Below are 27,410 nucleotides of genomic sequence, written 5' to 3'. Positions count from 1 at the left end.
GCCTAAGTTTTTCAAATGATAAACAGGGTGTTACTCACAAATACGGAGCTTTCCTGTGCTTTGATATCGTAAAAAGTAAGTGTCTGCACTCATTAATATGTTCCTGAAGTTAAACACATCATTGCAATATGTATGGGGTGTCGTTTGTAAATCTGCTCATGCTGAAAATAACAGCAACATTTTGTCACATTTAACTTCAAACCATGTTTAAAAAAGTGGTGTGAATTTCTGAAAGTCACTTTTTAGCACATTTAACACAATTTGTTAACTTTGAAATTTATTGAATAGTTAAAGCAGAAGCGGAATATTTGTGTTAATATAAGTCTTAAATAGTTTTTCCGACAGCAATCATTTACATAGAGTGTTTGGTCCGAAACACGGGTCTGTCAGTCACTCTGCTCTGCTGTAAGCCGAGGAGAAAACGTCTTGTATACTTCCTTGTATCCTACAAGCTTTATCCAATGAGGAGAGAGAACGGCATGAAGGGCTGTGTGTGCAGCCAAGGGATGCGAGTGAATGTGGTGACGTAGGGACGAGGACCAATAGATCCATGACGAGGGCGGGGGCTGCTAACTAACGAAGTTAGCCAAAACGACCGGATCGCTTACTTCTGCTTTAAATCTAAATGTTAAATGTTCACCTAAATATTTAAATTCACCTCCCGTCTGCGGCTTTCGACACGCCCCCTGAAGTACCCCCAGCTCATGCGGCCCCGCCCTCACAACTGACCCAGGATCAGTGACAAACGACAACAACAGGAAAATGGCGAGTGAGCCAACTGCACTTCGTGACTAATTTAACTCTGCACTGAGAGGCTTCTCGCAACAGTGAATATGAAGGAGAGGTGGCTAAGAAGAGAATGAGAAGGTCAGAAGGACTTTAACCAGACAACGACCCGCTTAAGCTGGGGGGCAACTGCCATTCCAATATCCCACCAGTCCGACATAGGCCTCTAATTGTCTAAATGGCAACACTTAATTTTCAGTCAAATGTCCCATCATTCCGACAATTCTTGCCTCCTATGGTCGGAATGACTGTATTTTTTCTATTCCTTTAATAGCGTATTTTTTTCCCCAAAAAGACTTTGCACTGGTTGGGCTTAGGCAATGATGAAAGTTTAGTAAAAAGATCAGGTAGAGGCTAGACAGGCCAGATAGATAGAGAGAGTCCAGATAAGTAGGTGGGAGTCACCTGTTGAGCAACGCACATTTCCTTATGTTGAAAGCCTTGTCAGAATGGTGGGACGATGGCATGTCGGAATGGTGGGACGTCGGAATGGTGGGATGTCGGAATGACAGCATGTAACCATTGTTAATAGAGCACAGAAAAATAGTGGTGAAAAAAATGTGCTAAAAAGTGACTTTCAATTTGCACCAGTTTTTTAAACATGGTTTGAATAAGCTGTTGCTGTTATTTTCAGCATGAGCAGCTTTACAAACGGGGGGGGGGGGGGGGTTGGGCAGAATCCCTTCAATATATTTTATTTTATCCTCTGAGGACATGTTACACCAAACTTAACAAAAGGCAGGTACCGTATTACCTGGCATCCAGACATTGTATTGATTTTCTCTGAACTGCACTTCCCTCTGGAAAGTCCCGTAAGAGCCCTTTTCAGGCCGAGTATGGGACAGCATTAGAGACATGTTTGCACGAGTGAATTTCAAATATAAAGTATCATTTTGAATAGTTAAGTTTTTACTATCTCATTTAAACTAGATGGTATGTTTGCAGCCTATTCTCAAGTTCACTTCTGAAAGGTCTTGTCTGTGATATATTTTTTTTTACTGAAAACTGAAATTATGATTGCCAATTTTACAAGGATGAGAAGCTTCTTAATCCTTGGTTTCCCTGGACTTTCAACACAATATTATGGACCTGTGTCAGCTCTGCTTTTTGTCGTCTACCTTACCATTGCAATAGGGAACGTTTTCATTTTAGCATTTGTTTTCTATGAGAAGTCACTGCAAAAACCAACATATCTGGTCTTTTGTCACCTGGCACTGAATGACTTAACATTTGGCACTGTGACTCTGCCGAAGATCTTATCAAAGTACTGGTTTGGTGATACCACCATTTCATTTTATGGCTGTTTTACACAGATGTTCTTTGTCCACTATCTAGGATCAGTGACTTCTTTTATTTTGTTGGTAATGGCTCTTGATCGTTTTATTGCAATCTGTATGCCACTGCGTTACCCTGTCCTAATCACAAACAACATCATATCTGTGCTCTGTGGGTTTGCATGGTTCATACCACTGCCCTTAATGGTAGCTGTTGTACTCCATGTCCTTACTTTACCATTTTGTAAATCAAATGTCATTGCTCAATGCTATTGTGATCACATTTCTATTACAAGTCAGGCATGTGGTGAAGATGTTAAAATAGTTGCAGTCACTTCTCTGTGTATAGCTTTGTTTTGTCTCTTGGTTCCACTTGCATTCATCTTATTTTCCTATTTTTCCATCATAGTGGTTATTTTGAAAATGTCCAATGCTACTGGCCGCAAAAAGACCTTATCAACCTGTACCCCACAAATATTTATCACTTGTCTTTTTTACCTGCCTAGGTGTTTTGTTTATGTTGCTAACACTGTTGGATTTTCTTTCAGTTTAGATGTTCGCATTTTACTGATATTGTTGTACAGTCTTTTTCCTGCTGCTGTTAATCCAGTCATATATTGTTTTAAGACGCAAGAAATCAAGCAGATGTTAATGAAGAGGCTGAGGAAAAGTAAGATTGGAATAGAGATAAAACTTTTGAATTAATGTAAAGCTGACTAGTGAGGCAGAATGCACATAACAATATATTTGATCCAGACATGTCTGTGACATAAAAGACAAACTGCACTCTTACAATGTGGTTTTTAAAGTTGACTACCAAATTTAATTGTATATTTCCACCCACCGCCACCAGTGTCATTTGTTTTTCACAATTTCACAGCATGGGAATGCTATTAAATGTCAAGCTCAATGTGGTAAACTGAGAAGCATCACCTCTCAGCAAGGGACCACAAACAAAATATGTGATTTAAGAATATCTTCTTTGCTCCTATTGTTTTAACCCGTTTGTGCCCAGTTTTTTTTTTTTTTTTTTTTTTGGAGTTGTAAGGCATGTCATTTTATCAGTTGAGTCCCTCTGAATCATGTTATGTATTTATTTTTTCAATTTTGTACTTGTTTTGAAGAAAATAGCATTTTTATGATGGGCAACAATTGTTGCCAGTGGTCACACAGCTTGTCACTAGGTCAAATGTAACCTAATAATAATAATATACAGTAGAATAGAAGTAATAATAATAATATAGTAATAACAGAGTAATAATATAGCCATAATAAATAATAACAAAAAGGTAGGGGGGTGGGGGTGTAAAACAAAAATATGTACAACTGTACATTGATACCAATGGATATTATCATCCCAGGAAGGTAGCTAATGATCATGGCTCAAACCTTGGTTCCCCCATGTATAAAATTCAAAACAACAAACAATTTAAACTGGTTTCTTCATAAATAACCTTTGTAGATGTGCCTGACCTCAGTAGTCACAACAACAATGATCAGACACACCATACCTGGATTAATGAATTTGTCCAATATTGAAAGACAGGAATTATAGGAGCTGACTGAAGTTCAGGGAGTAGGAGTGGAGCTGTGCATAAAGCCAGCTGTAGTTTGTAAGTGGTTGACAAGTAGGCCTAGTGATTTTAGCTTTCTTGTACACCTGTCTTGAAATGTAAGGATGTCCAGGATACTGGAGCTTGGTTGGGGTGGTGGGATGGCTCGTGGCGGGCTGGAAAATTTCCCTTATTTTCAAATCCAAAACTTGACAGGTATGCTTCACCGCACTGCCTTGTTATCCACTGTCTTGTCTTGTTTTGCACCTGTTGACTAAACTACACTCTACTGTCCCACCAACTCAAATTCCTAAATATGTTTACATGTTATAACAATAAGACTTCTGTCTTCATATTTCATTTATTTCGCACACCACACATATTACTCGGTGACAATAACAATATCTAGATCGTACGGATACTTATATTAGTAACACCGTGGATATATTATTATTAGATTAGATTTGAGATTTTATCGTCCTTTACGAGGGTAACTGTTTCCACCTCTGTACATACTGTACACCATTTTGTACACATAACATCACACCCATAGACATCTTTCCACATGTATTCACACGAAGGTGTCGTCGCAGCAGAGCATGCACTGTGTGATAAATCTGAAATGTGGGAACATAGGGCTGTGGGAACAAAAGCCTGTGGGAACATAGGGCTGTGGGAACATAGGCATGGACCCATCATCAGCATGAGGGTGAATCAATAATGACTGAATTTCATTTTTTGGTCAACTATTCCTTTAGGTGCCAACTGAAAGTAAACACAGTTGTGATTTGATAACTTGTTGGTTGATATGATTAAGACAGCTTGTAAACAGTAGATAGTCTTCTATTGAAATGAACAGTTAGAACCAGAAAATGACACAGTGTAGTAAAGAAACCATCAGAAACAGTTGCCAAATGGCAAAACATTATACTGCAATGTGTGCCGAAGATGCTATAATAATTGCATTAACCTTTTTAAAGTATTTTTTTTGGCCTTTTTGCCTTTATTTGATAGTATAATAGAGATTTGCTCTAGCTAAACAGCGCCCCTGCATTACACCTTTTTTTAGTCAATTTTATTTCAATTTATTGCCACTTTTACTCTTTAACATTTCTATCTGTAATCTACCAGGACAAAATACAATTTTCACCCTCATGGTTGTATTCCTCCCCGAGCCAGTTGCAAGAAAAAAAATGGTGACAATTTACCCCCTCTGTATCACTAGGGAACTCGACGGTGCATGCTCCTTTGAGGATAGGCATGGTCAGATGTTGAGAAGAGCAGATATTAGCCATGACGCAGGTAGGGCACTCATCTTTTAGTTGCTAACCTGAAATCTGAAAGGTAAGACTCTTACTTAGGTTGTACATGGAACACACTAAAACCATATTTTATTATTGTATGTATATGTCTTTTTTATTTGTTGTAGCTACACTTTAAGATAATCCATGAGTTGAAAGAAGATTTATATACTTGTGTCAACAAGTATGAGGAAAGTAGTTCACAGTAGTTGATATGACAAATACTTTTATGCAGTTTTGGTTCTAATAGATTCTAGTCAGGGAGATAGAAGTGAGGAATGTGATATAGTCACCATTTGGTCTTCAATAAGGGTCTACATTGTTTTATTGTGAACTAAAAATATTATCAAGTGGGGTGGTGCGTGGCGCCCCATGTAGAGGCTACAGTCCTTACCACAGGCGGCCCCGGTTCAATTCCCGTGTCGGGCAGCCCTTTCCTGCATGTCATTCCCCTTCTCTCTGCCGACCCCTTTCCTGTCTATCAAATAAAGGCAAAAAGCCAAAAAATATGCTTAAATTTTTTTTTTTATATATATATATATTATCAAGTAATGAATTAATAATTGACTGAACTCTAAAACTATAATCCTATGAAACAGAAATGAGATAAATCCCCTTAAAGAAGGTTGTAAGCTTGTAGAAATAGCTTGTGTTCTTTTTATATTAATCGTTGTATGGATGTCCTTAGTATTAGGTCATGTAAAATATTTATTTTGTTATGTTGCAGGTAATGATTTTTGACCTATGACTGATTTCTTTTTCTCCGTGCTGATTGTGAAATATAGGTGATAATGATAAACACCAATGTGACAAGGATGAGAAGCTTCTTGATCCTTGGTTTCCCTGGACTTTCACCACAGTTTTATGGACCTGTGTCAGCTCTGCTTTTTGTCGTCTACCTTACCATTGCAATAGGGAACTTTTTCATTTTAGCATTTGTTTTCTATGAGAAGTCACTGCAAAAACCAACATATCTGGTCTTTTGTCACCTGGCACTGAATGACTTAACATTTGGCACTGTGACTCTGCCGAAGGTCATATCAAAGTACTGGTTTGGTGATACCACCATTTCATTTTATGGCTGTTTTACACAGATGTTCTTTGTCCACTATCTAGGATCAGTGACTTCTTTTATTTTGTTGGTAATGGCCCTTGATCGTTTTATTGCAATCTGTATGCCACTGCGTTACCCTGTCCTAATCACAAACAACATCATATCTGTGCTCTGTGGGTTTGCATGGTTCATACCTGTGTCTTTAATGTTGACTATTGTACTGCAAGCACTCACTTTACCATTCTGTAAATCAAATGTCATTGCTCAGTGCTACTGTGACCACATTTCTATAACAAGCCAGGCATGTGGTGAAGATGTTAAAATTGTACAGGTCACTACTCTCTGTATGGCAATGTTTTGTCTCTTGGTTCCTCTTGCATTCATCTTATTTTCCTACTTTTCCATCATAGTGGTTATTTTGAAAATGTCCAATGCTGCCGGCCGCAAAAAGACCTTATCAACCTGTACCCCACAAATATTTATCACTTGTCTTTTTTACCTGCCCAGATGTTTTGTCTATGTTGCTAACACTATTGGATTTTCTTTCAGTTTAGATGTTCGCATTTTATTGATACTGTTGTACAGTCTTTTTCCTGCTGCTGTTAACCCAATCATATATTGTTTTAAGACTAAGGATATCAAACAGACTTTGATGAAGAAGGTGAAAACAACAAAGATTGGAATAGAGATAAAGTTTTCTGTCTAATATCGGTCATCAACTCTATGATGTTACAAAAAATCTGACTGTATGAAACACATACTTTTTTTGTGTGTGTATTTGTCTCTGTCATTAAAGAAAAGCAGACATTTGGATGATAATGACAGACATTGCTTACTAAATACAGCACTTTATGTCATACAATGGAAGCTGTGAGCAAAAGTAAAAAAAACAGTATACCTTGCTGCTGCATTATTACAGAGCTAAGCTAAGGCCTTGATTTTACTTGTATGCAAGGGTGTGATTTTAATTCATTTTTCAAGGTTACATTCATAAAGGCAGTACCGATTCAACAATAGAAAAAAGACACATCTCTCAAGCACAAAGACCAAAACTGATCTTTTTGTGAAACGATGTCACAGCCTCTTTACTCTTAACAACAATAGTGTCAACAACCTCTGACACTGAGCCCACTGGCGTGTTAAGCCGACAGCACATAAGCATTCCATGTCGTCTTCTCTGTTTTTGGTGTATTTGTGGCAGCGTTACAGCGCTCATTTTCAGTGGATCAGTGTATATGCAGATATCTTGAAACAATGCTGAAAAGAAAGCTTGTTTTGGGAAAGGTCCACAACTGGTGCCAATTAGCTAATTATTATATTTCACATTATCAAATGAAAATCACTTTTCATTATCATACTGTTCACAAAGATGTCAGTGTACATGGACAGTTTTGAATGGTTTCAAAAAGGTTTGGTTTAAAAACTGGTTGGGTGTTGCACCGACGAAACAAACGCTTCGAATGTGCCCGCAGCCGTGAGTGATTGCGTTACTATGGTTACAACATTATTGATTACGGAAGTGCTACAGCTGTGCCGAAATACATCGTTGGTTGAGCGCAGTCTTTGATGTTATAATATTTCTCTGTATTAAACAGCAGTGTGACATATGTTAGCAGGAAAAGAAGAGAGAGCGTTTGGAGTCGGGAGTGCATATGCAATATGTTGCCATGTTGTGCCAAAAAGAGACTACCTGCCGAAAAATTATGATTTTCACTTGAGTGACAGCCAGGCAGGCACGGCTCGTACGTGCTCAAGCGTGCATGCGTGCATAGTCAAGTCCTGAGCATGCGCAGAACGAATGCAGCCAGGGATCAACCTGAAATACATGACAGACAGATCACTTTGGAAACGGTTTAAACCACCCCCTTCAAACTGATTGGAATTTCAACTGGTTTGGGGTAATTGAAACAGTTTGAGGTGTTTACATGAAGTATTTTCAATTGATTTGGTCTCCCAAACCTTTTGAAACCGTTTGAAACTGTCCATGTAAACCCACCCAGTGTTGCCATTTTGTTAATGACAACTGGTTCAAGACATATGAACAAGCGCTGTACATTTTTAAAGATAGATAGATTGTTTGATTGATTGATACTACCCCTCCAGACAACAACTGCACTATTACTTCGATCCTGTATTTTATTCTCCTAAATAGTGTGTGGTGGTCATTATTCTTCACCTATTGCTGCTAATAGCATTAACAAAATGTAGTAGCCTAAGAAAACAGGAAAGGAAAGGCAGGAAATCCTCAGCAATAGTTCTACTTGCAATGTAGATGACTCTTCGTTCAAACCAACAGACAGACAGACAGATCAAGCAGTGAATCCGCTGAGAGGCATGTATGGTACTTGAAATTTGGTCAGTTCTGTATTTACTTAAAGGGATAGTTCAACATTTTTGGCAAATTGGCCCATTGCCATAATCCCTATAGTTTGAGTTGTTTTCGAGGTAAATTCGTTACCGACAGGGGCAATTTTCAGACAGCAGTTTCTGCATTTGCCTCGAAAACAACTCTGTCTCATAATATAATGTTCCGTTATTATCTCATAGCGTGGTGAATGTGCAGGTCACAACTTGTCCACGAGAGCGTTTTGGAGTTGTTGGATTGTGTATTTGATGAGGTTGATGAGGGAAACCAAGAAATCCCATTAGCCTCCGTAACGTAGCTCTGAGCAGCCTGCCGCTCCGCTCTGGCGTTCAGCAGGTAATGAACCTACTGCTATGACTATAGGGATTATGGCAATGGGCCATTTTGCCAAAATATTAAACTATCCCTTTAATTCTTGACCTGGTTAGGTGACAGTGATGCTAAAATGTGAAAGGCGCTTTTGGTTGCTTAGTAACGGCAGATGTGACCTTCCAGTGCTTTGAAAAACGCGCACAAAACGCCATGTGAATGCATGGAGCGTCTGAAAGCATGTGCAAAACGCAGATGTTAAAAGAAACGTTTTGGACCCGATGGCGTTCCATATTCCGTCAACGTCGACGCCATATTGGACCGGACACATCAGCCTGTCAAAAATGCATTGTATTGTCGCTGTGTTTTCGTATCGTCAATTTTCATGACCTCCGTGTTTTACAACTGGAAAGGGCTGAACTCGGGGGTGACGTCACTCCCTTATTCCGAGTTCCGACTTGCAATGTAAAAAATGGATTCTGGACTTGTGAACACACTCGGAAACTATGGCAAAGCATCTGCAGTTTTATATTGGACTATATTTATAAAGTTTTTGTTTTGTTTTATATCCATAAATGTAAGGTGTTAAAAATTAGAACCTTTTTTTGTACCTTTAAAAATGAGATAGAGTCATACATTTAAAAACCATGTAAAGGCTATTTTTTATAATAATAATAATAATAATAATATTAATAATATTCTATATGTTTTGCACTATTCTCATTTCATTTCTACACTAACCCCTGGTGTTGTATATTTGCAAAAAAATTATCATTATTTATGTATTTGTGTTATTTTCCTTTCTAAGCACATTATGTCATCTCTGCACTTTTTAACAAATTAAGTTTTTGAAACAAACAAACAAAAAACAATGTAAATGGAACGCACCATAAATGGGGAGCTTTATTTACAGGTGATGTGCCGGTTACAATGCGCTTCAACTGATAGCAGCAGTCTGTGGTTTTGTCATATTTTGTCAACTACTCATGGATGTTTCTACGGGGAAAGGAGGCAAGCTTCTATTCCAGCTGAGATATAGTGTTTCCGTGGTTGCCATGCAGTGAAGGCTTGCAGGTGGATAGGCTCTTTACCTCAGAAAATATAGTCTACTACCGTTGATACAAACTGAACATTCCGAGGCACAGTTTTCTATTACACGTATCACTGCATTTCTTTTTATTTTATATGGCAATTTACTTGTATATACTTAGCTTAATCCTCTTCGTCCCCAGTGGGACATAAGGCTGCAACGATCTGACTCCAATGGGACCTGTCGTGCACTACATGTTGCGCCTCGCCCCATGTGAGGTTCACCTCCTTTAGTTTGGCTGTCACGGTTCGTCGCCAGGTTGTTTTAGGTCGGCCTTGACTCCTTTTTCCAGCTGGAGTCCATCTCAGTGCGACCTCTGGGATACAGTCTTCATTCATTCTGAGCACATGGCCCAGCCATCGTAGTCGGCGGCGTTTAATTTCCCGTAACCGTAACCGTACAGCAACATAAAATCAGTGCTGCTGTACGGTTCGGAATGCTGGCGAAGTATACTTGTCAGTTAATTGTGTCAGTTAAAAACAGACATATTGACACTTAGCTACCTAATCAAATAAATAAAAGGACTCAAATAATATGATTGTAGCTAAGTTATTAAGAAGTTAAACCTATTTCCGATATTTCTAAAGTCTAAAGTTTTTCTTTTAACACATTTTCTAAAAGATAACACTACTTCTAAAACACAATTAATTGTAGAAATACAATTATAACTTCCCAAGAAGTCAATAATCCTTATCCCAAATTTAAATGAAGTTAAAGCAGAAGTAAGCGATATTTTTGTGTTAATATAAGTCTTAAATAGTTATATCTTCCGACAGCAATCACTTACATAGAGTGTTTGGACCGAAACACGGGTCTCTCAGTCCCTCTGCTCTGCTCTGAGCCCAGGAGAAAACATTTATCGTATCCTACAAGTTTTATCCAATGAGGAGAGAGAACGGCATGAAGGGCTGTGTGTGCAGCCAAGGGATGCGCCTGAATGTGGTGACGTAGGGACGAGGACCAATAGATCCATGACGAGGGCGGGGGCTGCTAACTCCATCGGCTGACAAGACGTTATGGTGCGTTCAAGGCAACCCGTAACTCGTGTTTTTCCGACCTGTGAAGTTGTACCAGTTCGATCTGGTACGAGTTCACGGGTCGGAAGTTACGAGTGGCCGTTATAGTGCACTTTCACAGGTAAAACAGGTAGGAAAAACACGAGTGGGTTGCCTGGAACGCTACAAAGTCGTAAGTCGTGACTTGAAGCTGTAATTTACGGTTTCAAAAGCCGGCCTGGAACGCAGCATTAGCCAAAACGACCGGATCGCTTACTTCTGCTTTAAACACAATATAACATCATGAGATTTTGTGTTGCATCCCAAAAGCTTACATAGGGCTTTTAAAAGAGTTTGTCTTAAACGTGTCTTATGTAACAATTCTGTATGTTCATCTGCTCCGCATTAAACTGTAGCTGCATATTTGCCATGGCTGTAAGCCACTAACAGGAAACCAAAAAGCCTACTCCTTTATTGAATACATCATGTCATGTCAAGGTTGTGCAGCTTGGGAGGGCAGCCCTTTGGGATCCACCTGTTCACACATATAGCTAGTGTGAGGAAAAATGCTCAGCAATTATGTCATGAGATGTTGCAGGAAGTCAATGGAAGCATATCTATTGTAAGTAGGCTACACTGTCAGCATATGTGGTACCTAATACTTTCCTCTCTGTGTTTTCTGCTTGATATGTATTCATTGTGAATTCAAGAGAATATGTTCTTAACTAATGTAACAATTATAAAAGATTTCTTCATCGTTGGATTTCCAGGACTGTTACCAGAGCTTTATGGACCTGTTTCAGCTCTGCTTTTTTTACTCTTCTTTGCTATCACAGTGGGAAATACTTTTATTTTAGTGTTTGTTAAATGTCAACGATCTCTTCACAAACCCACATACCTAATCTTTTGCCACCTTGCATTATGCGACCTTGTGTTTGGGGGTGTTACTCTCCCAAAGATTATATTAAAATATTGGTTAGATGACAGCATTATTTCATTTTATGGTTGCTTTGCTCAAATGTATTTTGTTCATTTTTTAGGGGCAACTCATTCTTTCATCCTGATGGTGATGGCTCTCGATCGTTTTATTGCAGTTTGTGCTCCACTGCGTTACACAACTCTTTTTACAAACAACACAGTATCTGTTCTTTGTGGAATATCATGGTTTATGCCAATGTCATGGATGTGGGGTATAGTTTTTGATGCTCTTGCATTGCCTTTTTGTAACTCAAATATAATTGTGCACTGCTATTGTGACCATTTATCAATAACAGGACTTGGATGTGAGAATGTACGCAAAGTTCAGCTAGTTGGACTTGGTCTTGCCATGTTCAGTTTGTTGGTGCCTCTGGGTTTTATTATATTCTCTTATTTTGTTGTCATTGTTGCAGTAATACGCATGTCCAGTTCTGAGGGTCGGGTCAGGACTATGTCTACCTGCATGCCACAGCTCCTTATCACTTTTCTGTATTATATGCCACGGTGCTTTGTGTACCTGGCAAATAATGTGGGATACACTTTCAGTGCTCCAGTTCGCATTGTTGTAGTGATGCTGTACAGTCTTTTGCCTGCTGCTGTCAACCCTATAATATACTGTTTCAAAACCAAGGACATCAAAGAATGCTTGAAAAAGAAACTCCTTACTATGAACATTGGCATTTGCAAAATGTCTTGATGAAACAGAATAAAACAGCGTACAATTAAATATTATACACATGAACACAGATTGAGTAAATGTTAAGTTGTTTAAAGCTGTGTCAAATGTACCAATCCCTGAGTATAGAATACATTTAGAGTTTGCTGCTAAGTTTAAAGTGTTGCATGCCCAGTTCTGAATAACAGTTTATAAAACCCTCTATTTGACTAGCTCTAATAGGAGCTGCTATAGGTATCCAGGCTTAGAAAACACTGGTGGGATAGCCTGCTTATGAATTATGTCGAGAGTTGATAATTGATTCTCTCTGTGTGTCTGTCTCTTTCTCTCTCTCTCTTTCTTAAATCTGTTTTATCATGTTTGTTGTTGTTGATATGGACCACTTATTGTGTCTGCAATAAAGATTAATAATAATAATAATAATAATAATAATAATAGACAGACAACCATTCACACCTATGGACAATTTAGAGTCTTGTCTTTGGTCTGTGGGAGGAAGCTGGAGTACCCGGAGAGAACCCGGGGAGAACATGTACGGGGAGAACATGCAAACTCCACAAAGAAGGGCCCCAGCCGGCCAGCGGGTTCGAACCCAGAACCCTCTTGCTGTGAGGCGACACCACTGCTAACTAGAAGATGCTAAATGTTGTGTAAAAATGCATGAATAAAATGAATAATGTTAAACTGTTTTTCTGTTATTAATCCATCTTGCCTCTTTAGTTCCTGAAATTATGACACACACATGCACATTTTATTGCACTGCGTTGATCAGAGCATCACTGAGTGTAACCTTGAATTTGTCCACTAGATAGAGCCAAACCATCAGCATATGTTAAAATAATGTGAAGCCCACATGTTTTAAGACACTGTGGTTGTGATGTGATAAAGTACTGAACTTACTGTAATATTATATTTTATTGATTGATTTTCATTACCGACACAGTACAGGATGTCAAACGACCCTGGCCAAGAGTTAGTGACAAATGAACAATGAGGCATTTCCTATAAGCATATTTATATACGATTTATACTCATAAGTACTCATAAACCTAAATCTGACACATATAGAGAAAACCAGCAGAAAGTGACAAGGGGTTCTATAGAAAAATATTTCACCTTCAGAACTTCGTCAGGGTCCTAAATAAAACTTCAGACTTCCATCTCATTGATTTACATTTTTATAGATTAAGTGCAAGCAGTGCTTTGGGGTAAAAACTGTTCTTAAATCTGTTTGTAGTAGCTTTAATTGTCCTGTATCTCCTGCCAGAGGGGAGTAGCTGAAACAGACAGTGACCAGGATGTGTTGTGTCTTTGGTGATTTATGGAATATATATTACTGCAACAACCACATAACAACACATAACAACCACATAATGATCAAATAATCAAATAATTTCCTCTATGTCACTTTGCATGTCATAGCTATGACTGGGTGCCATGGGCAGACATGCAATATCTTCAAAAACAGGAACATAGCTGCTAAAAGGTAGATGCATACTCAAAATATTCTCCCATCGTTCAAACAAACTGGAGGGAGTACTGTCATCCTTATGATGGCCTACAGCAGAGTGACAGTTGTGTTTGAATAATGTGCTCATGGGTAAAATGTCTTGTTGTGTGAAGCTGTGTGCAGAGCGGCTTGAATGGTCTTGTCCATATTTCCTGGTGCTGATGACAGAAACCTGTCCAAACTCTGACTCAGACCAGGTGAACGTGCTGTCTGTTTCACTATCAGATGAAACATCCATCATCATGGCGGACTTGACAGGACCAGACTTCAGGGATGCTACATGGGACACTTTTTGCTCCAGAGGATCATTTAGTCTGCTGATTTCTTCAAATGTGAGGCATTGCACAGGTTCCATAAGCTCCGGTTGTGCGATCTTCTTAGTGTAACAAGGCAATGAATTCTGTGGCTGCTTTGCATCAATCATAGTCAACAGCTGCTTTTTTAGGGAGGCCACATTTTGACATTTTACTGGACCCTCTGCCTCCTCTCCACTGGAGCGTTCCTTCTTAAATCCTGTGAACAGCATCTTCAAATCTCTCCACCGCATGGGATCAGTTTTCACACACTTTGTGCTGTACAAATGCTTGTGCCAGCTGAGCTCGAGGGAGGCAGTGTCTGAGTGAAATGCACTGGAGACACTGTTGATTTCATAATACTCCAGCTCGCTGTTGGGTTCCGGCTGAACACTTGACAGACTGGCGTCACAGTAAAACTCCACACTTGACCTCTGCTGATCAGCAGTCATTGGCTCATGTTTCTCTCTTTCCACAGATGCAGCATCTGTGAGCACTCTGTTGTCATCAAAACAAAAAGTTACATTGTCTGTCCCTTGCTCTGTCTTCCCTGGCAAACTGTCAGTCTGGCACTTTGCATTCTGTTGCCTCACTTTGTAAAGAGCAACAAACATCACTATAAAAACCAGTATGGAAATTAGAGGAAGAATCACAGCTATCAGCCACAGAGGCGCACTGGCCTGCGCCTCAGAGCACTGATCCTGGCTCTCGGTTGTAGAGATGCAAATATCACAGGAATAGTCAGAAATGTTGTGTAAACAGATGCAGGAGCTGTTCTGCACAGCTGGATCACACCTCCACCGGGTCTGACACTGTCCAGAGAGACAGTCCCCCTTGACAGTCTCCTCATCAGAGCAGGGCGAGGGCAGGCAGACACCTGGAGAGATGCAGCTGGGCTTGACAAGAGTCCCACTCGGCCAGATGTCCATCGTCACACTATGTCCACTGACAGGCAGAGTGTACCCAGTCACATTTAAATACTGGATACATCCAGCGAAGCCTGTCAAAAACAATTCATCAGTATTCATAAAGTACTAAAAATGCAAGGTGGTTAATAAATGGCTATATTTAGAGTCATGTGCTAAAACAATGAGGAACTTGCAGCTTCTTATAGATGTTGATTGAATATAGCACAAATTCAATGATCTAGTCCTTCTCCAAACAAAGAGGGAACCTAATTAAATCTCCTGCATGAAGTGAAATCAAGTGAAATATGCTGTCATGTGAGACACTCAGCTAGTTATTAAAGGTGCGACAAGAAACCTTTTATCATTTTGCCTCTCTGAATCCTCTTGCCATGAATATTTACATCTAAAAAGCAACAACATAACAAAGGGCCCTGTGAGATGATGATTAACAGTATTTTGCAGAAGTTATGTGTCAAAGATTTAATCAGTAGAAAAATAATGTGTTGTTTTGGTCATTACAACAGGGTTCTCTTCAACAGGATATATCCAATACAGATATAATGAGATAGCAATGATTCCTGCAAATCTCACCTGACTCTTGGATTTTAGAGTCTCCTGTCAGAGCTGCACCAAGAATAATCTTTTCCACACTAACGGGAGTGAGATCCATTATTGGGTCAGTTATGTTCAAGACTGGTTTTCCATCCAGAGTGAGAAAAGCAATCTGTCCATTGCTGAACAAGGACAGGAGATGCCAGGCTCCATCAGCCACTGGAGAGTCCATAGTGAACTCTGACAGGTGTCCTGATTGTGTGTCTTTGGACAGGTACACAGGCTTTCTGTCTTTAATCTTAATGACAAAAAAACAAAACAAAAAACAGTTTTACATCACAATATAAATACAAGATGAGTAGATATCTAAATAAGATGCATACCTTCAGCATGATATATCCTGTCTGTCCAGTAACAAACAATAATGCCCCATTGCCTTTGGTCTTGAACTTGATATTCATCACTGTTTGTTTATTTTCATCTCCATTTTCATCCAGCAAACCTTTGAGCAGGTAGTCTCTTTTGAATCTCTCCTTGATGACATATTCAATGTAGTCATTCCCATTAAATCTCAACACAGCTTCCTCTGAGGTTTCTGTTCATAGAAGAGAAAGTCATAAGTTCTATAAGACACATGTATACAGTAGTGAAGGCTGTTCGGATTCTCATCCATAGTGCAATACCATCAGGTAAACCTCAGATTGGTGCCTAATCACTACAGCGACCCCCAGCATATATAGCACATTCACAAATAGCTGTTTTCTTTAGCACCAAGAAGAACACAGTCCTATAGATCCTTCAAAGAGCCCTGATCTGAGGATCAGTCTGAGATCACAGAAGGCACAGAGGCAGCCAAAATCCACAGAGGGACTGTTCTCCATGACAGTTGCAACAGTCTACCTCATTAAGCGGCAACTTTTTAAAACTGTACTGCAACTGCAACTGTTAATGAGGATTGATGCCAATTTAAAGCCAAATTGTGGTCACATCAAATATTCCAATTGCTGTAAATACAACTGACAAATAAAAAACAATCATGCCATTATATTTGAAAGGATCCTCACTCTAAAGCATTTTTCACAAGTGGGTAAAGCTTATGATTTGTTGAGGTGATAAAGATCAAAACTCTTTTCTTTCTTTTCTTACCTTTGGCACAGGTGCGTCCAATAAAAGGGCTCTTGCACTCACAAAGATAGTCAAACCAGAGGTCATGGCACACACCACCGTTCTTACATGGGTGGCTGTGACATGGTGACACTGTGGCTCGGGGACACCTGTATGAAAAATACACAAGATACAAGATATTTTGTTAAAATCTATGCATACACAAAAACAGCAGGAATATAATTTCTATGTTCAGGGCACAGCTTTCTCAATAATATGCACTGAGCTGTTTGTATACCTAGAAAATGTTTATGGTTAAAGTTTAAGAAGCTTACCTATGAAGAATGTTATATGCTGCGAGAGCCATTGTTGGTCTCAGCTGGATGCCATTGACATGAATGTTTCGAACACATCCAACAAAGTTGTGGGTTTTTATGTGATCAGGATGCAGTAGAATAAAGTCAATGGTCCTCAGTCCACCAAATGTCATATTATTGTTGCCAACATCTAGTGTTCTGAGTGTGTGAGAGAGATCATTGATAAATATTCAACACAGCCTATAAGCAGAAATTGGGAATTCTGGAGAAGTATATGTTTCACTGTTACCTCTCTGGGCCACTGCCATCACTCTGTGAAAAACAAAAGTCATTGTTCTCGACATCTGTGCAGTTATCCACATGTAGAGAACCAATCTGTTAAATAATAGTGTTACATCAGTCTTTAGATTCAATCTCTAGTGTCCAACTTTAAAACACAATTTTGTTGTGTGTGCGCTGAACTCACATTGCCAATCCTCCGGGCGGTGACACTGTGAAAATATCCATCTGCCACCTGCTTGTTTGTCTGCATCCTAACAGGTCCCGAGCCCAGGTTGTAAGAGAAATGTATGGCCCCATCCAGTATCTCAAGTGCCAGGAACTCCCTACTGAACGATCCTCCGGGGTTGTAAAGAAGCAAGGAATTTCTCTGCACTGTTGCAAACTCTAGAGAGATTAAATTAGTCCTGCGGTCTAATGGGGGAAACTCCATGAAGGACAACTCCTCAAAGCCATAACTTTGCTCCTCGCAGTGGACTCCACTAACCCCTGAAATAATGACAAAATCGTTAGTATGGATTGGTTTCATATAAAAGTTGTTTTCAGTTATAGCTTGTGAGAGTGTATTTCATAGTACAACATAATACACTTGCTCTCTATAGGAAAGTTACACAATCAGATCAATACAACTTTCACAATCTATCAATTAAATGTAGGACTTCCATTAGTTGCCACTTTGCTCAGCTAAGCACTGGAGACTGGAGAAATAAGCAAGCTGTAAAATGGCAAATTGTCACTTTGGCTTTTGTATGGGCTCATGCGTCATTAATCAATGAACCTCACAGAGTGGTTAGGATTTTTTTTTAAGCAGTGACAGGATAATTGTTTCTCTGTTAGCTAATTAAGCTGTGTAAAGATTGTCTGACTGTCGGCTTGCTGATTGGTGTATCTTCTCAGCCAAATTGACCACGAAAGCAAATCAATTAATACCACAAAAATGTAAAACTTTTTTTATGGATTATTCTTACCAAAGGGACAAAGACAGTAGAATCCAGTCTGTGATTTAATGCAGCTCCCCTGGACACAAGGTGTTGATCTACAGTGGTCTATGAACTGCTCACAGATTTCTCCTGGAAAAAACAAAATTCAAGCTTAGGGAGGTTATTGTCTCTATTTGTGCAAAATATTTAGACTTTTTTTTTTAATAGCAAAGTTTACCTTCAAATCCAGGCACACAGTGACAGTAATATCCACCCTGTGTAGGAAGACAAGTTCCTCCGTTTTGGCACTTCACCTTCAGGCATTCATCTACATCAGTTGAGCAGATAGAGCCAGAAAAGCTGCTCTGACAATGACAGTAGAAACTTCCTGCAGTATTCATACACGTGCCTTTATTCAAACAGGGATTGACCTCACATTCATCAATGTCCTCTTCACACAGATTCCCGGTGAAGCCAGCTGGACAGCTACAATTGAAAACTTCTGTCTGCGGTGACACAAAGACGACAAGCAGGCTTTCCAGGACAGAAACATCCTGGCTAATGTAAATGTTTTTGTTGCACACTGCCCCGTTCTGACAAGGGTTGGTGAGACATGGATCACTGGTGATGTGAGATATTGTCACGTTGCTCTGAGACTCCAGTAATTTCTTATGTCCAGCAGAAATACCACTGGCAACCTCTCTGCTCACATATTCACCGTTGTAATTTTTGACTGCAGCCAACAGAAGGATTTCACTGCCAATATGTTTGATTCCAAATACATGAGTCTTAGAGGCCTGTAGGTTAAACAGACTATCGAGGGCTTTAACAAACCTCATATACTTATTTGACAAGAATTCTTCCATTGAGGATGATGATACATAGAATAATATACAACTATCTATAGAAGCATTTGTAAATCCTTTGTAGTTCACATAGATGCTGTTGTTGACTGGAAAGTGAAGCTGGTCCATAGCTTCAATAGTGACATTAAATGTAGCTTCACCTTGAAAAGAGGACGACCACAGCTCACATGTGCCATTAGGTATCGTGAACATGTTAAGTGGCCCGCTTTTGATACCGCAAATGAATGAATCAGATTCATCCTGATCCTCAGGATGGACGTTGCCGATCATGCCTCCTTCGAAAAAGCTGCCAAAATATTTGACTTCAATAAAGATATTCCTTGGCAGTGAAGGGTTATCATTTTCATCCACAACACTGATGTGAAACGTAGTCGTTGATGACAGTGCAGGAGTCCCTGCATCACTAACAGCTAACAGAACTTGATATGAAGAGATTTGCTCCCGATCAATGGGTCTTGTTGTGAATAAAATTCCATCAGGAGTCAGTGAAAATGCATTGTCTGCAGAAAGACTGACGAGCCAGTAGGTAAAAGGTCCCTGGTTGGATGGTAAATCAGAGTCAGATGCATTTAATCTGGCTACTATGGTGCCCTGAGGTTGGTTTTCCTTAACCTGGGCCTCAGTTAAAGTGAGTTTGGGAGCGTTGTCATTAATGTCACCAATTGTCACAATGACATTAGTAGTCCCAGTGGCTGGTGGAGAGCCATTATCAGTGGCTGTAACAGTCAGATTATAAACTGCCCACAGTTCTCTGTCCAGTGGAGAATTAACTGATATAATACCACTGGATGGATCAATGATAAAAGAGAAGTTTGTGTTGCCATCTTCAATTCTTAAAAATACTAGATTCCAGTCCAAAATAGAGTCGTGATCCAGAGCGCTCACAGTAATCACAGTTGTTCCAATTGGACTGTCCTCTGTTACATTGGCCAAATAAAGTGCTGAGGTAAACATAGGTGCATCATTTGTGTCAATCACACTGATGTGGACTAAAGTTTCATCTACATCCACACCAGTAATGACACCAGAGTTCTTTGCCAGAACTTTTAAAGCTATGTGACTATTTCCTTGTTTCCTCAAACTGCCAGTTGTGTAGATTTCACCAGAACTCTTGTTGACGTTGAATCCCATATATTTATTTTGGCCAAACATCAGGTAAAACACCTGACCTTCAGAGCCTTGGTCATGATCTGTAGCTGTTACTTCTCCAATGACAGTTCCAACAGGCACATTCTTATAGACAGAAAAGTTGAACTCTCTTTTCTTGAATGTAGGTGTGAACTCATTGATGTCTGAGATTTGGATGACAACATGAGCCAAAGTAAATAAGTTATAACTGCCAGTGTTTGAAGCTTTGATGGTTACATCAAAGATTTGTTCTCGCTCATAATCAAACATATCCAAAGTGGTGATTGAGCCATTTTTTGAGTCAATAGCAAATTTATCCATATGACCAGCAATAATAGAGTAGGATATTTGTGCATTTGCACCTGAATCAGCATCAGTGGCGCTCATGTAAATGACATTTGTTCCAACTTCAGAGTTTTCAGGGACTGAAATGAAATATTCTGATGATGAAAAGACTGGAGGATTGTCATTCACATCCACAACCACCACTGTAACATTTAAAATGCCTGTTCTAGAGACCCAGCCACCATCAGTTGCTTCGATTTGAAGCTGATGAATAACTTTGTCTTCAAAGTCAAGCTCTCTGATTAGTGTTAGCAGCCCTGAGAATTCTCCTACAGAGAATGGTAAATATTGATTTTCTGGGGTAATGCAGTACATGATGGCACCATTGGGACCATAATCCCTATCTTCTGCTTGAACTCTCCCAATTACTGATCCTACCGGCAGGTCCTCAGGGACAGAGAAAGTGAAATGTGGCTCTCTAAAGCTTGGCGAAAATTGATTCCTCCCAGTAATTTCAAGAGTGATTTCACTCTGTGATGATAAAGACGGGTTACCCTGATCTTTTGCTACAACTATTAAAGTGAGAAAGAAATTCACCTTCTCTGGTAAAGTTTGCTCTAATTTTACTTTGCCAGTGTTATCTTGGATCCAAAAGAAATCAGATGCATTGCCTCCACCTAAAACATATTCAATATTATCACTGCTATTACTGACATCCAGGTCTATAGCTGTAAACTGGACCACCTCAGTTCCCACAGGCATGTGATATGGGATTGCAATCAGAGGCGGTAAAGGTAGAAATATTGGTGCATAGTGATTATATGGCTCTAACCTCACAGTGACAGTGGTGTTACTGTACAGGGGAAGGCTTCCACAGTCAAAAGCAACGACTGTAAATTGGTAGATTTCAAAATCAGAATCATTCAGCGTCAGTGGCTGCTTTGTATAGATTTTACCAAAGGTAGCATTCACCCAAAACTCCTCATTTGGAGGTACAATATCGTATAAAATCTCACTGTTTTCCCCAACATCTGCATCTGTAGCAAGAACCTGCATAACAAACACTTCTTTCTCTTTTGTTTCAGGAAGGACAGCACTGTAAAAATGATCAGTAAATACTGGTCTATTATCATTAACATCTGTAATGACTATAGTGACATCTGTGTTTATGCTCCATGCTGAATCATTTGCATTTACTTTCAGGATAAAATGCTCCTGCATCTCCCTGTCCAGAGGTCTTTCAACTGTGATGTGGCCAGTGGTAAAATCAATGTTGAATGGCAGATCATCACTTTGGTCAAGAAAGGAGTAACTTATAACTGCACTGGGGCCAGTATCCTCATCAGTTGAGGTGACTTGTATTACTGTGTATCCAGAAGGGGCATCCTCAGGTACCTCTGTGAGAAAAATCTGAGTAAAACGAGGTACATTGTCATTTCTGTCTAAAACAATGACAATAACAATTGCTCTGTCTTTATGAAGGCGATTGTCTCGCTCCACAGCTTCAACAATCAATGTAAATTTAGGGATATTTTCTCTGTCTAAACTCGCAGTGGTGCTCAATAAACCATTTTCAGGGTCAATTGTAAAGAGATGGTCAGTGTTTCCTTCTGTTATATTATACTGCACTGTGCTGTAATGGCCAGAGTCGGCATCAATGGCAAGAACATCACAAACCCAGGTTGGTTGGGAATTCTCAAAAACCTCACACCTGTACTCAGCTTGAGTGAACTGTGGGAAGTTATCGTTAACATCACTGATGTTTATGTGAATTTCTACAAATGATGAGAAAGGAGGCGAGCCGGAGTCTCTGCCTTCTACTAACAAAGTAAACTCCTTTTTGTTTTCATAATCCAGAGGGTTCTCCACAGTCAGTGCTCCACTTAATTGCTCCACATGAAACATGTCATCAAAGTTTCCAGAAGCAAGATAAAAAGAGACGGGTGCAGCTCTGACACTCACAGCAGAGATGACAGTCACTATTGTTCCCACTGGCTTGTCCTCAGAGAGGGAATAGCTTAGAACATCCACATCCATCTCTGGAAAGTCAGAGATGTTCTGAAACCTGATGCTCATGGTGGTGGTGTCAAAGTTAGGATTTTCTCCAGCATCCTCCACACGTATGTTGACAATGATATCATGTGTTTTCTGGAAAGCACTTGAGGTGAACACTGTGCCACTCTGTGGATTGATGAAAAATATATCTGAATTGGGTCCATACAATGAATAATGAAGTTCTGCATTCATCTCACTGTCTTCATCTGTTGCTCTAACTGCGCAAACAACTGAACCTGCAGGGGAAACAACATAAAACATGTCATCTCAGTCTTGTGAAGACAATACGTAGCATGAAACGTTGTAACTGCCAAATGAATGATAAGAATAAGAAAAATTATTACTTTATTAATCCCCAAAGGGAAATTCATTAAAGTGAAGGGAAAATCTCTCACCTGGAGCCATTTCAGTGGGCACATTGGCCACATAGGGGCTGTTTGTAAACTGAGGCCTGTTATCATTAATATCTCCAATGAGCACAGTGACAAGCACCGAGCTTGACAGAGGTTGAGTGGGATGCTCATCTCTGCCAATCACCGTCAACCTGTAGATGGCTACAGTCTCCCTGTCCAGGACATCAGTTGTAAACAGCTCTCCAGATGTTTCCTCAATGGCAAAAGGTATATTTAAGTTCTCCATGAAATACCTGCAGCAAAAACGCAATACAATCACAGATGAACACATGTGCAATATAAGGCTTTTGTCCTACCTGGCATGAAATTAAATTAAATCAAAGACCAGAGCCAAAAAGATTGAACTTACACAGTGAGATCATAATTCCCCAAAGCATGTGTCAAATATACATCAATATGAAGTATTAGTATTAGTATTTTTCTTTTACCTTACTTTCCCACTGACACCTTCATCAATGTCAGATGCTGTTATCATGGCAAACACAGTGCCAGTGGGACTATCCTCAGATAATATGGTGTTGTAGTGTTCCTCAGTAAACTGTGGATGGTTGTCATTGATGTCATCCACGATGACATGTAGACTTAGAGTACCTGTTAAAGGTGGCAATCCTTCAAATGACAAAGTGACATTCATTGTGAAACAATTTTAGGTGACTGATGTAATATGATCCAATAATCTTTGTGGGATATGAACATACTTAATTAAGTGTCCTTCACCTGAATCAACAGCAATAATGGTGACAATATATAGTGATCCCTTCTCTCTGTCCAGGCTGTGTAAAATCTGAAAAGTGCCATTCGGAGTGATGGAGAATAAACCATCACTATCTCCAAACTGAATGAAATAAGTGAGTTGGCTGTTGAGCCCTAAGTCGTCATCCAAAGCTGAGAGCTGGTAAAAAACAAAACAAAACATAAATTATCTAGTAATTAATATCATAACATTCGCTAATTATCAATCACTGAACTCTTCAGTAAGTGAGACTCAATAGCACCTGATGTGTTAGCAGAGAAGAATCCTCCTCATCCTCCATGACATGTATGATCAGTGTTTCAGGAGAAAACTGGGGTGCAGCGTCATTGATATCCAACACTGTGATGCTGATCGCAGCTGTAGCAGATCTTGCTATGTTCCCTTGATCAAGTGCTGTTATGATTAAGGTGTAGTTTGAATCTCTCTCTCTGTCCAGTTTATCCATTACTGTGAAGACACCTCGGACCATGTCCACCACAAACGGGCTTGCCTGGGTCAGTAAGTACCGCACTTGTCCATTTGGTCCGATATCTTGATCGTGAGCCTGGAGCAGGAACAAGCTGCTTCCTCTGGGGATGTCTTCTCTTACTGTCAGATAGTAAGTGCTTTGTGAGAACTCAGGGTCGTGGTCATTTACATCTTCAACATGCACTGTGAGATTCATAGTGGTCGCCATCCTGGGTGAGCCTCTGTCAGTGGCTGTGATAGTAATAATCAGAGTATCTACCTGCTCTCTATCTAACGGCTGCTCCAGATATAATATTCCACTTCTGTTATCGATTCTGAATGTTCCATCAGAAGTGCTGTTTAAATAATAAAACACTTCTCCATTGGATCCAATGTCTTTATCCTCAGCATGTACAGTCCCCACAGCTGAATAAAGTACAGTGTCCTCTGGTATACTGACACTTTTGGCTGACACAAACAATGGAGCATTGTCATTGACATCAGTTAGCACCACGATAACATGTGCTGTGCTGGTGAGCTGCAAAGATACAGGCTGGACACAGTCATTAGCTGTGACAGTAAGGAGGTAGGAGGAATGTTTTTCTCTGTCTAACTCTTTGTTCAGGCATAAACTGCCAACTGAGTTTATGAAGAACACTGTCTTTTCATCTCCATCCAACACGTTCAGTTTCAGCTCTCCATTATCATCTGGCAGAGAGGAAAGACATGATTACAAATGATGGAATGGCCTTCTCATAATGGTTTTTATTATTTTTTGCATTATACACACTATATAGTGCACTTTACACTAACTCATATTGAGTGTTGCTGTGATTTAGCTATTATACTTTAATCAAAGCATTCATTAGCAAAAGAGGTCAATTATATGTTGGTGGCATCCAAATAGGCTTCTGCTTAAGCTTTACACTACAAGTGACATTTTCACAAATGAATCAAATAAATAAATAGACACAACAATAAACAAGACTTGTGCCTCAGTTTGACTTGCCAAATGTTATGTAAGTGAATATGAGTGAACATTATCTCCAGCTTCTTATATTTGTAATTTAAAGGGACAAGCTGTACATGCAGAAGGAAATTGCCAATTCAATTCAATTAATGGGGTCTAACATTTTTCATCCATCTAAATTTTATTGCTGCAATAAACTGAAAGATGATCGTGAGGATTATAGTATGTATAAGGTTTGAAGAAAAATTCTATGACATGTGCCTATAGCTTCCTATTAACCTTATGTGAACTGTGAAATGTGGATTTGACCCCCATTAATTACATAGAGCCATAAATCCCTCTCTGGAGGAGCAGGTTGGAATTCAAAAAATATATATACATATATATACGACAGGCCATATATTTGTAGTACAAGAGCATGTTAGTAAAAAAATAAGTATGAAGAGATTTTTCTGAAAATTATCTATTTCTTTCTTTTCATAGCCTCTATGTAGTCAATTTCCAGAAAAGTCTGGTTTGGTCAACAGTGCCTCCAAAGCAGTACCTTAGGTCAGGGCTTGTTCTTTGGTCATGACCATGAGAGGAAGTGCATCCCAAACTTGCATGTGTTTAGTAGGGGAGAAAATGCAAATGACCAATGAAAAACCTGCAAACTAAATAGCCTTGTGTCCCACAACCTTTCCCATTGCACTTACCATCATCCTTATCTGACACATTCAAGGACAGGAAGCAAGTGCCAACCTGCGTGTCTTCCAGCAATGACGCAGAAAAGGTATCCTGACTGAAAACAGGGGGGTTGTCATTCACATTCAGCACATTGAAATACACCCTGATACTGGATACCAGCAAATCCCCCTGTTGCACCGCCACAGTGAGAATGTAGAATCTTTGTTCTTCGAAATCCAGGCTGCGGGATAATAGGAACTCCCCTGAGAGGGGGTTGAGGAGGAACAGGTTCTCTCCATCATCCTCTGTCACTGAGTATGTGATAGGCGTGTGACTCTTAAACGCTGTTTCCACTTTTCCCACAACTGTTCCTGACAACACATTGGATAATGAATAATTATCAGAGTGACAAGAAAACATTTTGCAACACTGATCGACACTGAAAGACCTTTGACATCCTACAATTAGGAATGACTGGCATCGATCTTGAATCACAAGTCAAATAAATAATATTTCAATCATGTATTACGCAAATTAACTCTTGTCAGCAAACACCATGCTTTTGTGCCTAATTTACATGAAGAAGGCCTCACTGCACAGATGACTAACCTGGTGCTGTGTCTTCTTTCACTTCAAATGAATAAACAATTTTGGAGTAAGCCATCTGTCTTCGCCATCTGTTTTGAGAGTGTAAGCTGACTGTGCCATGCTTGGGCACAGCATCAACAGATGCATGATACCAGGAGGGAAGTGTATGCTGCCTTAAGACAGTATCTGCAAACTGTCTCACACTGCTCACATTCACTGTGTTTCCAGATGAGGGTTCATGAGAGGATGCAGTGTTAAACACCTGCAATGAAACACAGAAAACACAAAGAAATGACTCTCAGTTTCTTATAAGAATTAAATGTACACAAACAGGCCTCTAAATCTAAATGCACTGTAACCTCACTGTGTGTCATAAAATCAGACATAGATTGATCCTATCATGAATTAGAATTCACTCTCTGCTGCAACACATGAACCAACGCCCGACTTACCAAAAAATGAAACATAAAAATTGTATATTTCCTCCTATGTCCAATGAAGTCCATTATAAAGTTTAATTCCAAAGTATTTTGGTGATAACTTCACAACCATAAGAGAATCAGATCCCCAGCAAAGCAAAACAAAACAGAGACAGCATAAAAAGTGAAGTCCTGGAAACTGCACAGCATTACCTCCACACAACACCAACAAATGGAAAACTATAAAAGCTGTATCCATAGTGATTACTGGACCTCCTCAGCTTGTAATCCTGACTGGCACGCCTCTTTGACATCACTCCATGCAAATCCTGCAGCAGAAAAAAAGAAAGTTCTTCTTAGACTCCAAAATGCAGCACATGAAAGTCTGCTGTTGTTGTTATATGGATTCAAAAAGAAAACACAACCCCCAAGTTCTATAAATTAATTATTCCACATGTCCATGCTCTCTTAAGAAAAGGAGCCCAATTCATAGGAAGTAAAAAAAAAAAAGCAATGATAATACATCCTGCTATGCTTTGTTGAATCAGTCTGCTT

General features: G+C 39.5%; 4 protein-coding genes across 4 annotated transcripts; 3 read left to right on the top strand and 1 right to left on the bottom strand.

The window, feature by feature from the left end:
* The first annotated feature begins 1,784 nt into the window (after positions 1-1,784).
* On the top strand, positions 1,785-2,765 carry LOC146976314 (olfactory receptor 52E8-like). The gene has a single exon (XM_085794489.1). It carries the CDS (start codon positions 1,800-1,802, stop codon positions 2,763-2,765), a length of 966 nt encoding a protein of 321 aa, XP_085650615.1. The 5' UTR covers positions 1,785-1,799.
* A 2,940-nt stretch (positions 2,766-5,705) lies between these two features.
* LOC146976313 (olfactory receptor 52E8-like) lies at positions 5,706-6,674 on the top strand. The gene has a single exon (XM_085796689.1). It carries the CDS (start codon positions 5,706-5,708, stop codon positions 6,672-6,674), a length of 969 nt encoding a protein of 322 aa, XP_085652815.1.
* A 4,768-nt stretch (positions 6,675-11,442) lies between these two features.
* On the top strand, positions 11,443-12,418 carry LOC146976312 (olfactory receptor 52E8-like). The gene has a single exon (XM_085794488.1). It carries the CDS (start codon positions 11,443-11,445, stop codon positions 12,400-12,402), a length of 960 nt encoding a protein of 319 aa, XP_085650614.1. The 3' UTR covers positions 12,403-12,418.
* Positions 12,419-13,740: 1,322 nt separating this feature from the next.
* Positions 13,741-27,082, bottom strand: LOC146976311 (protocadherin Fat 4). The gene is made up of 16 exons (XM_085796023.1): positions 26,889-27,082; positions 26,458-26,698; positions 25,878-26,219; positions 24,007-24,920; positions 23,729-23,903; positions 23,440-23,620; positions 22,994-23,244; positions 18,503-22,834; positions 18,313-18,414; positions 17,532-17,833; positions 17,355-17,440; positions 17,084-17,263; positions 16,791-16,918; positions 16,028-16,239; positions 15,684-15,942; positions 13,741-15,184 (listed from the first exon to the last, which is right to left on the bottom strand). The coding sequence occupies exons 1-16, from the start codon at positions 26,940-26,942 to the stop codon at positions 13,767-13,769; spliced, it is 9,177 nt and encodes a 3,058-aa protein (XP_085652149.1). The 5' UTR covers positions 26,943-27,082; the 3' UTR covers positions 13,741-13,766.
* Positions 27,083-27,410: the final 328 nt, after the last annotated feature.

The sequence above is a fragment of the Trachurus japonicus genome, chromosome 13 (genome assembly GCF_045865225.1).
Source record: "Trachurus japonicus isolate A0001 chromosome 13, Traja_1.0".
Classification (NCBI taxonomy): Eukaryota; Metazoa; Chordata; class Actinopteri; order Carangiformes; family Carangidae; genus Trachurus; species Trachurus japonicus.
This window is presented reverse-complemented; position numbering and strand designations above follow the sequence as displayed.